The sequence below is a fragment of the Lynx canadensis genome, chromosome D1, assembly GCF_007474595.2.
Source record: "Lynx canadensis isolate LIC74 chromosome D1, mLynCan4.pri.v2, whole genome shotgun sequence".
Classification (NCBI taxonomy): domain Eukaryota; kingdom Metazoa; phylum Chordata; class Mammalia; order Carnivora; family Felidae; genus Lynx; species Lynx canadensis.
This window is the reverse complement of record NC_044312.2, coordinates 105,346,188-105,362,644: the sequence shown is the minus strand read 5'-3', so window position 1 is coordinate 105,362,644 and position 16,457 is coordinate 105,346,188. Positions and strand designations below refer to the sequence as shown.

General features: G+C 48.8%; 1 protein-coding gene across 6 annotated transcripts in view; it reads right to left on the bottom strand.

Annotated features, from left to right (window-relative positions):
• CD6 (CD6 molecule) overlaps positions 1-640 on the bottom strand; it is a 41,308-nt gene extending 40,668 nt beyond the window's left edge. For 3 of the 6 annotated variants that reach the window (XM_030331607.1, XM_030331608.1, XM_030331609.1), the window contains exon 1: positions 373-640. In XM_030331607.1, the coding sequence (XP_030187467.1) occupies positions 373-433 (61 nt within the window). In that variant the 5' untranslated portion in view covers positions 434-640. The remainder of the gene's footprint in view (positions 1-372) is intronic. The other 3 variants (XM_030331605.1, XM_030331606.1, XM_030331610.1) reach the window with 2 other exon arrangements.
• Positions 641-16,457: the final 15,817 nt, after the last annotated feature.

Below are 16,457 nucleotides of genomic sequence, written 5' to 3'. Positions count from 1 at the left end.
TGGCTTCCCTGAATTCTGTCTCCGGACCGTTCTCTCTCTCCCTGAGAGTCGCCGAGAAATGGGGATGGGGGAGTTCCCAAACTTATGGTGGGAGGCGTCTCCCTCCTCAGACCCCGGGAGCCCGCTGACAAGACAGCACGCGCGCATGCTGAGACTTCTGGCACCGTCCGGGCACAGCCCAGCTCCCCCAGGGGGATCCTGGCCCCTCTCCAGGTCCCAGCCCCTGTTGCCGTAGCTGGGGCCTCCCTGGTACCGTCTCGGCTAAAAGGTTCTAGAAAGGTGAGTGAGAAAATGACCGGAAAGGGGGCCAAGCAAGAGGCCAGGAGCCAGGTCGCCCAGCATGAGCGGCAGGAGGTGGGAAAGGGGCCCTACCTGAGAGGGCTGCCGACAGCAATCCAAGGATAGCAGAGAACAGCCACATGTCCGGGGCCATCTCTGGCTGCTATGCGTGCCTGCCAGCGGGAAGCGCCATCCCCGGGCCAGGAGGTGGACGTGGCTGCTGGGTGCTCCTCGCACCCGCTCGCTCGCTCGCTCGCTCGGACCTTGGCTGCTCCTGTTTATGACTCTCTCTCCGCAAGAGAGAGCGCTCCTTTGCACGCATGCGACCAAACCAGCCTGTGAGTGTGTTTCTCACACCTCTGTGCTCTCTACTTGTGGTTTTGGTCTCCAGGAAGCCAGGCTGGTATCACAGGGGCTGAGGGGGAGAGCCCAGCTGCCTGTGAGCCCACCCAGCCCTGCTGAAGCCCAGAAGTCATAGAGAGGGACACACACACACACACACACACACACACACACTTCCTCCAAGTGTCTCCCAAAGAAAAGGGAAATGCGGACACGCTTCCTTTCTGGAGACCTGAAGTACAGTAGATGATCAATCAGTCCAGGTGGGAAGAGTGAGCACATGACCCACCCCCTGTCCCGGTCCACGGAAGCCAGCTCTTCTGGGATAAAATCGCGACATTTACCTCGCCCTTGGGTGTGTCTGTGGCTGGTCAGGAGGAGGGTGGGGTCCTGCACTTTTGAGAGGGGAAAGTCCCAGATGCCCTTTGGAGAATTGTAAATGGAGAAGGGTCTGAGAGAAGGGGTGTCCCCCACATCCTCCCAGGCTGGACCTGTCCCCCGAGATGGCACAGGAGGCTCCAGTGCCCCCCCCCGCCCCCACCTATGGGCACGGGGTGGGTGTTCATTCCCTGGTGAGAGTCAGGCGGGGGAGCTGGTCCAAGAAGGATGAGCAGGATTTCAACAGGCAGAGATGGTGGAAAGTGTCTGGAAGGGCCAGAAGGAACAGCAGGAGCAAAGGGCCAGGACTGCTGGGAGGTGCTGAGTTGTTCAGTTGGTCTATGGTGAACGCTGTAGGAAGGAAGCAGGGACCTGTGTGTTTCATTCACCACTGCCCTCCCTGTGGGGCACTCCCTGCAGGGCATACTGTAGGCGCTGAATAAATGCTGAGTGAAGGAAGGAATGGACAATTTAATTTGGTTGTATAAGCAGAGCCCTTGAAGAAACTGAGTCCGGAGGAGACTGGTTTTATCTTGGCCCTTCCCCGTGTGACCCCGTCTCAGATTTACCTGGCCTGGCCTGACGCTTCCCCCCCTCCCTGCTTGACTTCATTTCCCCGTCTGTGGAGTGGGGAGGATTTCTCCACTGGATCCCAGTCCAAGGGTGCCTCTGATGTTGCCGGTATGGGAGCCACGGGGAGCCAGGCCCCTCCACTGTAAACCCGGCCCAGACCTGCGGGGTGGACAGGGCCCTGGCACCAGCTGACGCTGCCCTCTTGTGGAGGGTCACTGGTAGCACAGGCAGGGGACGGGGCCCTCTACCTCCTGGGTTCACTTCCCTTTAACGGACACTTAGGGAGACTTTGGTGTGGGGAACTCTGTGGAAGGTGAACGCAAGAAAGCAGACCCCTGCTTTCAAGGAGAACAGTGTTCACAAGCCCAGAGGACCAAACCACAGGCCAGGGTGAGATGAACACAGGAGAGGTCTCCTGCTGATGAGTAGTGTCCTAAGAGAGACACGTCTGAACGGGCTGAGGAGAGGCTAGACTTCCATTTCTGATAATACGGTAAGCAGCATATGCTGAAAGTTCTCCTGCTACAAGAACTATTTTTAAACGCCTTTAGAAATGCAAAGGTGAGGTGGTAAGAAAGTAAGGATAGACCAACAGGACAAGAAAGCACAAATCCGAAGACATGATTGACGACAGAAGCAGAGGGTGCCCTGAGGTACCCGCTGACCCCAGGTGGCCAAGAACTTCAGTTTAATGGGACAAAACCTAGCGCCTGAGCAAATGAAAAGCAAAATCAGAAATCTCCCACCTAAAGCAAAACAATGAAAAACAACACCCACTTAGGAGGAACAGGAAAGAGAAACCTCTCAAAAGGATCCGACGTAGAATGTGCTTGGCTCAGCACTGACTTCTGAGTGGAAGAAAAAGAAATGCTAACCCTGAATGTTCCTAACCACAAGGTTGCCTGCAATGAGGTCTGAGAGAGAAGAAAAGAGAAAGGAAGGGAAGGAAGAAGGGAGGGGAGGGGAGGGGAGAGGAGAGGAGAAGAGAAGAGAAGAGAAGAGAAGAGAAGAGAAGAGAAGAGAAGAGAAGAAGAGAAGACATAAAACATAGGACACAAGTGTATTAGTCATGGTTTTCCAGAGAAATAGAATTAATGGAATTTATATGAGATTTATTATAAGGAATTGTCTCAAGTGATTTTGGAAACTAAGCCCCAAGATCTCAGCTGGAAAACTGGAAACTCAGGAGAGCTGGTGGTACCATTCCAGTCTAAGTCCAAAGGCCCAAGACCCAGGGGAGCCATTGGTATGAGCTCCAGTTGGAGCCTGAGCTGAAAGGCAGGGGAACACTGGCATCCTAATCTGAAGACAGGCAGAGAGAGACAATTCTCTATTATCCCTTCCTGTTCCATTCAAGCCCTCAGTGAATAAAGCCCATCCGCAGTGGGGAGGGCAACCTGCTTTACTCAGCGCACTGATTCAAATGCTAATCTCATCTAGAAACGCCCTCACAAACACACCCAGAATAATGGTCAGCCAGATATCTGGGCACCCTATGAATCAGTCAAACTGACATCTAAAAGTAAGCATCACAACAAGGCCCTTGAGGTGAGAATTGCACAAAGCAGGAAGCAGTAAACTCAGACCTTCAAACACTTTAGCTGCTGGAATTATGGTATACATAATATCAAATAGGGTTGTTTCATATACTTAAAGAAAAATAAAGTTGATCATTGAGGCTATAGAGAAGGAACAAGGGACTATGGATAAGACACTAAGTGACCAGGAAGATTTGGAGAAAAAAAAATACAATAAATGAAAAATGTAACCTTCAAAACTAGCAAGTAATGGGCAGATTAACTAGCAGGTTAACATAGCTGAAGAGAGAACAAGTGAGCTGGACAGTAGACCTGAAGAACTTATTGAGAATGCCACCCAGAGAGACAAATAAGGGAATTATGAAACAGAAGTTAAGAACACAGGGGCACCTGGGTAGCTTGGTTGAGTGTCCGATTTTGGCTCAAGTCATGATCTCACGGCTCGTGAGTTCGAGCCCCACATCAGGCTCTGTGGTGACAGCTTAGAGCCTGAAGCCTGCTTCGGATTCTGTATCTCCCTCTCTCTCTCCTCCTCCCCTGCTCACGCTCTCACTCTCTCAAAAATAAATAAACATTAAAAAAATTTTTTTTTAAAAATATATATTTTTAATGTTTATTTATTTTTGAGACAGAGAGAGACAGAGCATGAACAGGGGAGGGCCAGAGAGAGAGGGAGACACAGAATCTGAAACAGGCTCCGGGCTCTGAGCTGTCGGCACAGAGCCCGATGTGGGCTCGAACCCACGGACCGTGAGATCATGACCTGGGCTGATCGGACGCTCAACCGACTGAGCCACCCAGGCGCCCCTAAAAAATTTTTAAAAAAGAAGTTAACGTAGAGGACGGAACAAGGTGAATGGCTCGAATTCAGAATCGATGAAATACATAGCCCTCTGATCCCAGAAGCTCCCTCCAACCCCCAGCTGTTAAATAAAAATAAATCTCTCTCATTAAAACCAGGAGGAAAAAGAATTTTAAAAGAATGAAAATGTTTTCATACACACATCAATCAATCAATCTACACCAATTACTTCTGGTAACAAAATTATTAATCTAGAAAGATGAACTGCAAAGTAGATTTACTGCTAACTTTTTCATGGCAGCAATGGAAGCCAGAAGACAATGGAATAACATCTCTAAGTGCTAAGAAAATAACAGTCGATTTTGACTATGTTTCAAGAAGGAGATTGAATGGAGAATAGATTTGCAGATCATATATCTATCTGATGAGGGGTTAATACCCAAAATATGTAAAGAACTCATACAACTCAATAGCCAAAAAAAAAAAATCTGATTAAAAAATGGGCAGGGTATGTGAATAGATATTTTTCCAAAGAAGACATTCGAATGAACGACAGGCACATGAAAAGGTGCCAACATCACCAGTCATCAGGGAGATGCAAATTAAAGTCACAACGGGATAGGGGTCCCTGGGTGGCTCAGTCTGTCAAGCACCCTACTTCAACTCAGGTCATGATCTCACAGTTTGTGAGTCCGAGCCTCGCATCAGGCTCTCTGCTGTCAGAGTGGAGCCTGCTTCCGAACATCAGTCTCTCCCTCTCTCTCTGTCCCTCCCCCGCTAGACCCCCCTCAAAAATAAAAACTACATATAGGACATGGAATATTACTCGACCATACAAAAGAATGAGATCTTGCCATTTGCAACAATGAATGGACCTCGAGGGTATTACGCTGAGTGGAATAAGTCAGACAGGGAAAGACAGATACCGCATGATCTCACTTATATGTGGAATCCAAACACCGAACCAAACCAACAAAGCAAAACTCATGGATACAGAGAACAGAGCGGGTGGTTGCTAGGGGATGCAGTTGCGGGTGCACAAATGCATGAAGGGGCCAAGAGGTACAGACTCCAGGTGTGGACCCAACGGTCATCCAGATGTGTGCAGCAGGGCGATCACGGCAGGGGTGTCGTGGTGCAGGCTTGAGGGTTGCCGGGAGGGTGGATCTTGGACGCTCTCATCTCAAGGAAAACACAAAAGCTTTTTTTTGTAGCTTGTGATGGTGGCAGATGGCGATAGGGCTTATTGTGGTGATCATTTTGCAGTGTATACAAGCATCAGATCATTACCTTGTACACCTGAAACCAATATGATATAGATCGATTATGCCTCATTTAAAAAAAAAAAAAGGACCAAAATGGCTTTGCTACAGACTCCAACAAAAATGAGGCTGAACAGAATCATTTTCAGATAATGCCCATTGAGGGCATTTACAACTAACAGACCCCCAGCTAGGGACATTTTAAAGGGCAATCTTCAAGAACAAGGAGAATAGTCCAAGGGGTGCCTGGGTGGCTCAGTTAAGCATCCGACTTCACCTCAAACATGATCTCGCGGTTTGGGAGTTTGAGCCCCGCATCCGGCTCTGTGCTGACAGCTCAGAACCTGGAGCCTGCTTCGGATTCTGTGTCTCCCTCTCTCTCTGCTCCTCCCCCTCTCCTGCTCTCTCAAAAATAAACATTAAAATTTTTTTTTAATTTTAATTAAAAAAAAAGAAAAGAAAAGAATCCGAGAAGGAAAGTATACGTTTCAAGTAAGAATGGTGAGGAAAGAAATACATCAACACGGAGGCAAATTAAATAAGCATGGGTGGTATGTAACAATTACAATAACGTCTAATTTGTGGGGTTAGGAAACACAAGATAAAAACAGAGAACCAGAAGATAATGGCATGAACGAGGAAGGAGTGCGCAGAGTTGGAAAGATCTGTTATGTGGCAGACCCATAAAACATCGACTAGCTTTTGATTTTGTTCAATTAAACGTGCATGTTAAGCCAGCGGAACAATAACATGGAATGACTTGAAGAGCCTGATAGAAAGACGTGCAGGAAAGGGAAGGAAAAGAAACGAAATAAGACAAGCAGGACGAACAGAAGGATGGCAGGTTTCCTGGCAGAGGGCATGGGGTAAGTTGAGGCAGGACGTCGTGGTGGGAGCATCCCTGGGAATTGATGTGACGTACCTCAGGAACGTGTCACGGACGTGAAGCTCTGAACAGAACCTTAGAAAATGAACCTAGCTGGATACCCAACTCAATGGGCTCGTTTTTATTTATAACTCTTGGAGCCAAGACCTTTTTTTTTTTTAAGATTTTATGTATTGATTTATTGATGTATTGATTTAAAGTAAACTCCATGCCCAACACGGGGCTCGAACTTACGGCCCTGGGATCAAGAGTCACGTGCTCTACCGACAGAGCAGGCCAGGCACCCTGGAGCCAAGACCCTTTGAACTCCATTTGCAGGGACACCTAATGCTCCTGGCATCTTCCAACCACACTGTGTCTCTCTCCTGACCTTGGCCCAACAGAGTAGAATAAGCAACATTATTGAGGGAAGTAAGTCTGCCTTTCTGGCCCGAAGGAAGGGAGGCCCTCAAACTTCATCCCTGCCATGTGGCGCAGGGGGGAAGCCTCATGCTGACGGGCACTTAGCTCATCGTCTTGTGTCCAGTGTTTCACATGGGACCCCCCACCACACACACCCCGGTTCTCGCAGCAGCACAATGAAATGGGTACTGTCCTTTATACACCTGTGCAGATCAGGAAACTGAAGTTAGGCAGTTTGCTCAAGGACCCGCAGTTAAGGAGTGGTGTAGAGCTAGGCTCCCGACTCAGGTCTGTCCAACCCAAGACCCTGAGCTCTTAGCCTTGGACAGGTCAGCCTTGTTGCGATGGAGGGGGTTGGGGGGGAGTGGTCTAAGCATGAATGCTTTGGCTGAGACACAGCATCTCTGCCAGGAAGGCTCTGACTCTATGAGGCTCTGAATTTGGACCAGTCCTGCCCCAGCTCAAGCCAAGCCCCCTCCTCAGTCGCCGGAGTCCTGAGACAATCTCCGAAGCAGGTCCACGGCCAGTCCTCGTCTTTCTTGAGGCCCAGCGTTCTGTACCACAATCTATACATCCGGTCCTTAAATGTACACATAGTAACCCACATCACTTGGTCACGCATTCAGCATAGATGTCGTGTGTTCTGGGTACTGGGGACACAGCATTGAGCGAAACGGGCAAACATTGCTGTTCTTGGTGGGAGAGTCCCATTATAGACAACGGACATAGCAAATAAGTCAATTATATGGAGAAAAGAAGTCGAGCTGAATCAGGGGGACTAGGAGAGCCAGGAAGGGGTTACAGTTGTACATAGGGGCTTAGCCTGCCCCCCCCTCCTCAGATGAGCCTTGGTTGCAGATGGGTTATTAGGGAATGTGATCCCAGGGAACAGAGAGGAACGTGGAGGGATGACAAAGGACAAGAAGGAAAGTCAATAAAATGGCGCACCATTGGGTTGGCCCCACTATAGCGAGTGGTACTGGATGTCAGACTTCCGTGATGGTTCTCAGAACAGTCCGCCCCAGGTCCAGCCCCCATTCCCGCCTCCCAATGCACCAGCGCTGAAGGACAGAAGCAGAGAAGCTGGCTAACACCTCCGGGAAAAGGCATCACGCCCACCGGATTGCTGGAGCCTCCTTTGGGTAGACCTTCTGTGCTGGGCATTCACGTAAGACACGGGCGCCCGCTCCCCCAGACCTGTCCACAGGCCCTGCCCAGGGGTTCACGCACACCCATGCCTTCAGCCACTTCCTTCCACAGGCAGCGGATGACCAAAGGTACTTTCATATCTCTGCCCACCGGCAAGATTCCCATTTCTGCTCACGAACGGCCTGCTCTGCTGTCCCGTTTGTGAACCAGAGCTGAGCTTTTTCTCTTCCATCAATGGCAGCTCCATAGAAGCCAGAGGTATGAGTTCAAAGAGAAACATGGATGCCACAGAGGTCGGGGCCATCTGTTCTTGGAACATCATTGCACCTTCTGGGCCCGTTTGGGCCTGAAGCTGTTGCGTGCAGTGAATCCCTGCTGCCCGCCCCACAGATCTTACAGTCTCCAGCTGATGACCAGCACTTAGGTCGCCTCGTCATTGGCCACCCATCGTCAGACACAAGTCTCTACCAGGGCCTGGTAGCCCAGCAGGAGATGGTTTTTTGTTGTTTTCTTTTTTAAGTTTATTTATTTTGCAGGGGGAGGGCAGAGAGAGAGGGAGAGAGAGAACCCCAAGGAAGCTTTGCACTGTCAATGCAGAGCCTGACACGGGGCTTGAACCCACGCACCATGAGATCATGACCTGATTCTAAGTCAAGAGTCAGATGCTTAACCGACTGTGCCACCCAGACGCCCCTAGGAGATGGTTTTCAGATGACAAGTGGTTCTCTGCTGCAGGAGTCAGACCTCTTTTCTCCAGGGCGCTAGAGGCTTGTGTTGCACGGTCTCCCCCTTTACAGCCTTCCAGAGACTACACACAGCATCCGTATCCATCTTGGTGCCTCTGGCATGACTGGACTGTCCGGGTCTCACAGCCGGGGGCCGGGGCGGGGCACAGCAGCCTGTGCCACTGCCTGTAACTGCCACAAAGTCTTCTTTTGCTCTGGACCCCACTCAGAACCGGCAGCCCCTCATGTCACATGATAAACGGGTGGGAACAGAATTGCCAAGGATGGTCTCTGTTCCAAGTTCCCAAAAGGCCCACTGCGTACTGGGCCCTGTTCTTGGTGGGAGGGGCTGCAGGTGCAAAGTCTTGGTCTTTGCCATAGAGACAGTGTCCCGGCATGCCCCAGACCTTTGGACACCTAAAATCTTGCCCAATATGGCAGCCACCTGAATCTTTGGGGGGGGGGCGTGTCTCCCACCTTCTAGCACACAGGGGGCAACAGTTCTCAACCTTGTTGGTCTCAAGTCTCCTTTATGGTCTTTTTTTTTTTTTTTAAGTGGGCTTCATGCCCAGCATGAAACCCAATAAGGGGGTTGAATTCAGGACCCTGAGATCATAACCTGAGCTGAGATCAAGAATCAGATGCTTAACAGACTGAGCCATCCAGGCACCTCCAATTTTTTTTTAAATGTTTGTTTGTTTATTTATTTATTTTTGAGAAAGAGAGGTGGGAGAAGGGCAGAGAGGGAGGGAGAGAGCGAATCCCAAGCGGGCTCCACGCTGTCAGCACAGAGCCCAACACTGGGCTCAATCTCACAAACCGTGAGATCATGACCTGAGCCAAAAATCAAGAGTCAGACAGTTAACTGACTGATCCTTCCAGCCTCCTCTATATTCTTAAAAATTATCAAAGACCCAAAGAACTTTTGTTTACGTGGGTTGTATCTATTGATACTTACCGTTTTAGAAATTAAACTGATAGGGGTGCCTGGGTGGCTCAGTTGGTTGAGAGACCGACTTCAGCTCAGGTCGTGATCTCATGGTTTGTGAGTTCGAGCCCCGCGTCGGGCTCTGTGCTGACAGCTCAGAGCCTGGAGCCTGCTTCTGATTCTGTGTCTCCCTCTCTCTCTGCCCCTCCCTCACTCATGCTCTGTCTCTCTCTGTCTCAGAAATAAATAAACATTAAAAAAAAAAGAAATTAAACTGACAAATTCTAAACATTTATTTAAGTCATTTAAAAGTAGCAACAATGAGCTCATCACATGTCAATGTAAATAATACTTTCAATGAAAAATTACCATATATTCCAAACCAAAAAAAATTGGGGGGGGGGGGAGAGTAGCATGATTCCACATGTTTTGAAATCTCTTTAATGTCTGACTTTATAGAAGATGTTTGGACTCTCATATCAGCTTTTTCATTCAGTCTGTTGAAATGTGTTGTTTTGGTCGAAGCACACTGTATATGGAAAAAAGAAATCTGGCCTCATAATACGCAGTTGGAAAAAGAAGGAGTATTTTTATACCTTTTATTTTTTTTTAAATTTTTTTTTTCAACGTTTATTTATTTTTGGGACAGAGAGAGACAGAGCATGAACGGGGGGAGGGGCAGAGAGAGAGGGAGACACAGAATCAGAAACAGGCTCCAGGCTCTGAGCCATCAGCCCAGAGCCTGACGCGGGGCTCGAACTCACGGACCGCGAGATCGTGACCTGGCTGAAGTCGGACGCTTAACCAACTGCGCCACCCAGGCGCCCCTAATGTTTATTTATTTTTGAGAGGGGGTGGAGAGAGAGAGAGAGAGGGAAACACCAATGGGAGAGGGGCAGAGAGAGGGGGAGACACAGAATCGGAAACAGGCTCCAGGCTCTGAGCCATCAGCCCAGAGCCCGACGCGGGGCTCGAACTCACAGACCGCGAGATCGTGACCTGGCTGAAGTCGGACGCTTAACCGACTGCGCCACCCAGGCGCCCCTACCTTTTATTTTTTAAAAATATTTTTATACCTTTTAAAGATAATTTAGATATCCTTCGCCGATACTGCAACAAAGTTTGACGAGTGATGTTTTCTAAAGGTTAGCTGGAGTATGGGATCTAAAATTGTGTTAATGAACTTTAATCCGCTGTTAAATTAAAATCCATTGACCTACGTGGCACTTTGAATGGATCTTTCATGCATGCGTGTTTGTGTAATAACATGCATCGATCATTCTGGAGCATGCTGGCTCACAAAAGTTATGCAGATCTTCCAAATGTTGACATGTGGCATTATATGATAGGAAAAAGTCGCCTTCGTTAATGTCGTCTCTGATCTCCTCAGAAAACTTTAAGTAGTGGGAAGCTGTCAAGAGCGCAGTGGTAGATAAGAGTTTCTCTCAAATTCAAGATTTCACTTGAGAGCTCCAAATTCACGACTGGCAGCAAATACTGCCATTTGTGTTTTTTGGAAGTGACAGGCTTCCTTTGCTCAGTTTCAAAAAATTATCTGCCAAATTCTCCAGTCTGAATAACCAGAGTTTTCAAGTAAAGATGGCATTCCATGACAAAAAAAAACCAAAAAACAAAAAACAAAACAAAAAAAAACCAACAAAAAAACCCCCAAAAAACGACGACCCAGCCAGCTCACTGGCAAGTCAGATGACACGAGACTCTTCCCAGTAGTGGCCACTGCACCGTGGGATTCAGCAGTAGGGCTTTGTATATTCTCCTCTTGTCACCCAGAATACTAAAAAATTGTGCACGCAAGAGTTGTGATTTGATAACGTTAGTAATTTTAGCTGCTTCGTTGAGGACATTCTTAAGTAAAGCTAGCAATGCGTCTCCCGCTTGTCCTCTGAGCACGGGGTTGGAGAATTCCGTGACTTCTAGGACAACTTTATGCCACTGCAGTTATAGCCATCAAGGCTTTTGTACGAGGCAGATTATGACAGTAAAGAAGCGAATGTTGTCTTAATGTTAGTATGAGAATCGTTTTGACCCTCTAGATCCTGGCAGTGGCCTCGGGGACCCATAGGGGCGTCTTTGTAAACTGACTTTGTAAACTGCTGGTTCTAAGGAAAGGGCCACGGTGCTCAGAGCTGAAACCTATCACCATGAAATCCTAGCTCTTTGCTAAAGTGTTGCCCCCAGACACGTCAGCCTTCTTTGAGGGGCAGCCTTGTGGACATTCGGCAACCGGGACATTCCGCCCCATTGTCTCTTCTCTCCCGTGGGCAGGATTTCAAGCCCCTTCATCCTCCTGGTCGCTCCCCATTGAATCTTTAAGTGTGGAACCTACTGGACCCAATGTTCTGCTGAACCCAACCTGGAGCAGAGGTGATACCGAATTTGACCTTTGTGTCACAATCAAAGCCTCAGAACTACATTAGAGGAACCCCGGAAATTTAGGAAAAGAAAACAAAGCCCTATAATCTCATCACCTTGACAGCCACTATTACACCGTGGCCCCAAAAATGTTGACTCATCCTGAATCTGTTGATGAAATCCCCAAGGTTTTTTTTTTTTTTTTTTGTCCTGCTAGCTAAGCCACGTCATCCTGGCCCTTTCCACATGGGGCTGCAGTGTCCCATGAAGACAGCCTGACCTTCAGATCTATCCACTGCCCCGTGGACATCTTCTGGGGTCTGGAGTCCAGTGGCCAAAGTTTTTACTAATTTTTCCGGCTTCGGGTGACCTGCAAATGAGATCACCCTCATCCAACATCAGCAACCCCTTTCATAAATTCTCCATGTGGCAACTTGAACCTTAGATTAGAACATTCGATGTTGAGAAACACTCACTGATGATGTATTTCTGTTTTCATTTCCTGGGGCTGCTGTTAACAAAGGACCACAAATCAGGTGACAGCCAACAGAAATGTATGCTCTCACGGTTCAGGAGGCCAGGAGTCTGACATTAAGACCTTGGTAGGGACGCACTCCCTCCAGAGGCCCTCACAAAGTCTGTCCCTTGGGTGCCTGGGTGGCTCAGTTAGTTAAATGTCCGACTTGGCTCAGATCATGATCTCTGATCTCGCCATTCGTGGGTTCAAGCCCTGCATCGGACTCTGTGCTGACAGCTTAGAGCCTGGAGCCTGCTTCGGATCCTGTGTCTCCCTCTCTCTGCCCCTCCTCGCTTGCATTCTGTCTCTGTCTCTCTCTCAAAAGTAAATACAAACATTAAAAAAACCACAAAAAACAAGTCTGTCCCTTGCCCCCTCCCTGTCTCATGGTGGCAGGAGTTCCTTGGCATTCCTGGATTTGTGGCCACATCATTCCACTCTCAGCCTCTGTCTTCCCAGTGCCTTCTCTTCTGCGTGGCCCTGTCTCACCTCCCTCCGCCCTGCTCTTACGCGGACACTTGTCGATGGCATTTAGGGCCACCGGGATAACCCAGGATAAACACCCCCTCTCAAGATCCTTAATTTGATGACATCTTTTGTCATATCAGACAATATTCATAGATTCCAGGGATTAGGATGTGGACACATTTGGGGGGGGTCACCCATCAGCCCGCCATACCCTTTAACAGCGGACATTTGCATATTGGCAGTTCTCACCCAGGGGACGTTTGGTAATGTCCGGAGACAGTTCGATTGTTACAACTGAGGGGGAGGAGGACAGCTAGCATCTTGTTGACAGAGGCCAGGGATACTGCTAACTACCCCCCAATGCACAGGACAGGCCCCGCAACAAAGAAGCATCTGGTCCAAAGCGTCAATAGTGGCAAGGTTGAGAAAAGACTTTATAATAAATTATTATTATTTTCTACCCCGTCTAAGAAGCCTCCACTGTCATCCCTGTGTCTTGCTGCAACTTCATGTTTCACTGCAGCCTTTGTTACATGTGACATTAAATGCACCCCGTTCTATCTGACTCCCTTCTCTTCGCTTGCTCCCTGTCTGTCTCCCCCAGCACTGGAGCAACCCCACTGTCTCCATTTGGTTCCCTGTTGTATCCTCAGCCCCGTAAACAGCACTCAGCACATAGTAAACGATCTCTACACATTAGTTTTTATTTATTTACTAGTTCATTAAGGTGCAGACATTTCCTGAGCTCTTATGATATGCCAGCCGCCGGGCTGGGTTATCTCATTTGGATACTCGAAGAAAAACCTGTATGGTTAAGTATTTTCATTCTCCATTTTGCAGATAAAGAAACCGAAGAGGTTAAGGGACTCGATGAAGATCGCTTTTATTTATTTTTATTTATTTATTTATTTTTGAGAGACAGAGTGAGACAGAGCATGAGCGGGGGAGGGGCGCAGAAAGAGGGAGACACAGAATCCGAAGCAGGCTCCAGGCTCCGAGCTGTCTGCACAGAGCCTGATGCAGGGCTCGAACCCACGGACTGTGAGATCATGACCTGAGCCAAAGTCGGACGGTTAACCGACTGAGCCACCCAGGCGCCCCAGGAGATAAATAATTTTTAAAAACGTTTTGAATGAAAAAACAATAATGGAAACAAAGACAAAAACTTCACGCCATGTGGCCAAATTCTCTCTGGACCCAGCTGCCTCTGTTTGTGGGTCATGGTCATGGGCCGCCAGCTCTGGGTCTCCTCAGTACTAAAAGTCTACTCTCCAGCTCCCTTAAACACGGGTGATCGATGTTTAACCCATGTTCAGGTGACAGTCACGTCTCTGTTCAGAATGCCGCTTCCTCTGCCTGCAAGAAGCAATTTGTCCCCACGGTCTCCCTAAGTAAGCAGGTCCCGGGACCTTCTCTAGTCACCCCACCCCCACTCCCCAGTTCCTGGCCCCCAGGCACCTCGGGAGCAGGGACTGGACAGAAAGGAAGAAACTTCACCTGTCTCTTCTTTGATGCTTCCTTCTCTTGGCTCTTCTCCGCTGGCCACATTGCTTGCGGGGGACTTGCCCTTCATCCTCCAGTGCCTGAAGGTCACTGACAGCAGATCAGTACTCTCGTCTGCAAAGCTCAGCCCCCTGGGGCTGGTGCTTGTCAGATCCGCCACCCTAGTGACCTTGCCAAGAAAGGTCATAGCTGAGTCTGATGTGACATGCGCTTTCTCATCACACCCTGAGGATCCCAAGCTTCCTCCACGTAGAGGCAGAGACAGCTTCACTGGAGCCTCGGGAAGAGGCTAGGAGACCCCGGGGTCTGGCCGCCCCATCCAAAGCACCTGTCCCTGACCGAAGGGGCTGAAAGAGAATCCCGGGTGGAGAGCGCTGTCTTTTCTCTGCCGCCCTGCATCACACCCTACCCTGCGTGGACTTGTCCATCCATCCCAGCGTGGCTTGTCGTCTGATAGGGAGCTTAAGAACCCAGTCTTCAGGGGCGCCTGGGTGGCGCAGTCGGTTAAGCGTCCGACTTCAGCCAGGTCACGATCTCGCGGTCCGTGAGTTCGAGCCCCGCGTCAGGCTCTGGGCTGATGGCTCAGAGCCTGGAGCCTGTTTCTGATTCTGTGTCTCCCTCTCTCTCTGCCCCTCCCCCATTCATGTTCTGTCTCTCTCTGTCCCAAAAATAAATAAACATTGAAAAAAAAAAAAAAGAACCCAGTCTTCGGTGGCCATCTACAGCTGTTTACTTTGGCTTTCAGCCTTTCTGACGCTATTCTTACAAATCTTGGCTTGGGAGCCTCTTTCCATTCCTCCATTCAACCAGTGTTTATTGAGCATCTACTAGGGGCCAAACACTAGACACTCACGGGGAATAAAACAGTGAAAGACCTGGCAAGCTCAGGAGGTTAAGTGGCCGACTCTTGATTTCAGCTTGCGTCATGATCTCACGATTTGTGAGTTCGAGTCCCGCGTCGGGCTCTGTGCTGATAGTGGGGAGTCTACTTGGAATTCTCTCTCTCCCTCTCTCGGTCTCTCTCGAGATAAATAATAAATAAACATTTAAAAAATGAATCCAGACACAGACTTTACGTACTTCACAAAAATTAACTCAAAATGGATCATAGGCTTAAATGTAAAACACAAGACTATGACATTCCCGGAAGGTAACAGGAGAAAGCCTGCATGACCTCGAGTATGGTGATGACTTTTTAGATGCAACGCCAAAGATGCGATCCACAGAATAAATCATTGATAAGCTGGATTTCATCAAACCAACAGCTTCCGCTCTGTGCAAGACCACGTCAAGAGAATTAGACGACAATCACAGTGTGGGGGGAAATATTTGCAAAAGACACATCTGATGCAGGACTGTTGTCCAAAATATACCAAGAACTCTTAAAACTCAACAATGAGAAAACAAGCAACCTGATTAAAAAAAAAAAAATCCAAGGACCTTAACAGACATTTCGCCAAAGAGAAACAGATCAGAAATAAGCATATGAGAGGCGCCTGGCGGGGGGGGGGGGGGGTCAGCTGGTTCAGTGTCCAACTCTTGGTTTCAGCTCAGGTCACGATCTCATGGTTTCGAGAGTTTGAGCCCCATGTCAGGCTCTGCGCTGACAGTGTGAAGCCTGCTTGGGATTCTCGCTCTTTCTCTCTCCCTCTCTCCCCCTCTCTCTGCCCCTCCCAACTCACGCTGTCTCTGTCTCTCTCAAAATAAATGAATAGTCTTTTAAAAAAAATAAAAAGCAAGCAAGCCAGCAAGCACAGGAAAAGGCGCTTCAGATCCTGTCATCAGGGAAGTGCAAATCAAAGCAACAATGAGATGCCACTACACGCCCATTAAAATGGCCAAAATCCAGGGGCACCTGGGTGGCGCAGTCGGTTAAGCGTCCGACTTCAGCCAGGTCACGATTTCGCCGTCCGTGAGTTCGAGCCCCGCGTCAGGCTCTGGGCTGATGGCTCGGAGCCTGGAGCCTGTTTCCGATTCTGTGTCTCCCTCTCTCTCTGCCCCTCCCCCGTTCATGCTCTGTCTCTCTGTCCCAAAAATAAATAAAAAACGTTGAAAAAAAAAATTAAAAATAAAATAAAATGGCCAAAATCCAGAACACTGGCAATACCAAACGCCAGCAAGAACTGGGAGCAACAGGAGCTCCCCTTCATCCCCGGGGAGAATGCAAAACGGCACGGCCGCTTTCGAAGACAGTTTGGCAAGTTTCTCGAACAACTCTGCATACTCTTACCATATGATCCAGCAATCGCGCTCTTTGGGATTTACCCAAAGGAGTTGAAAAATGACATCCACGTGAAAACCTGCTCAAAGATGCTCAAAGCACCTTTATTCA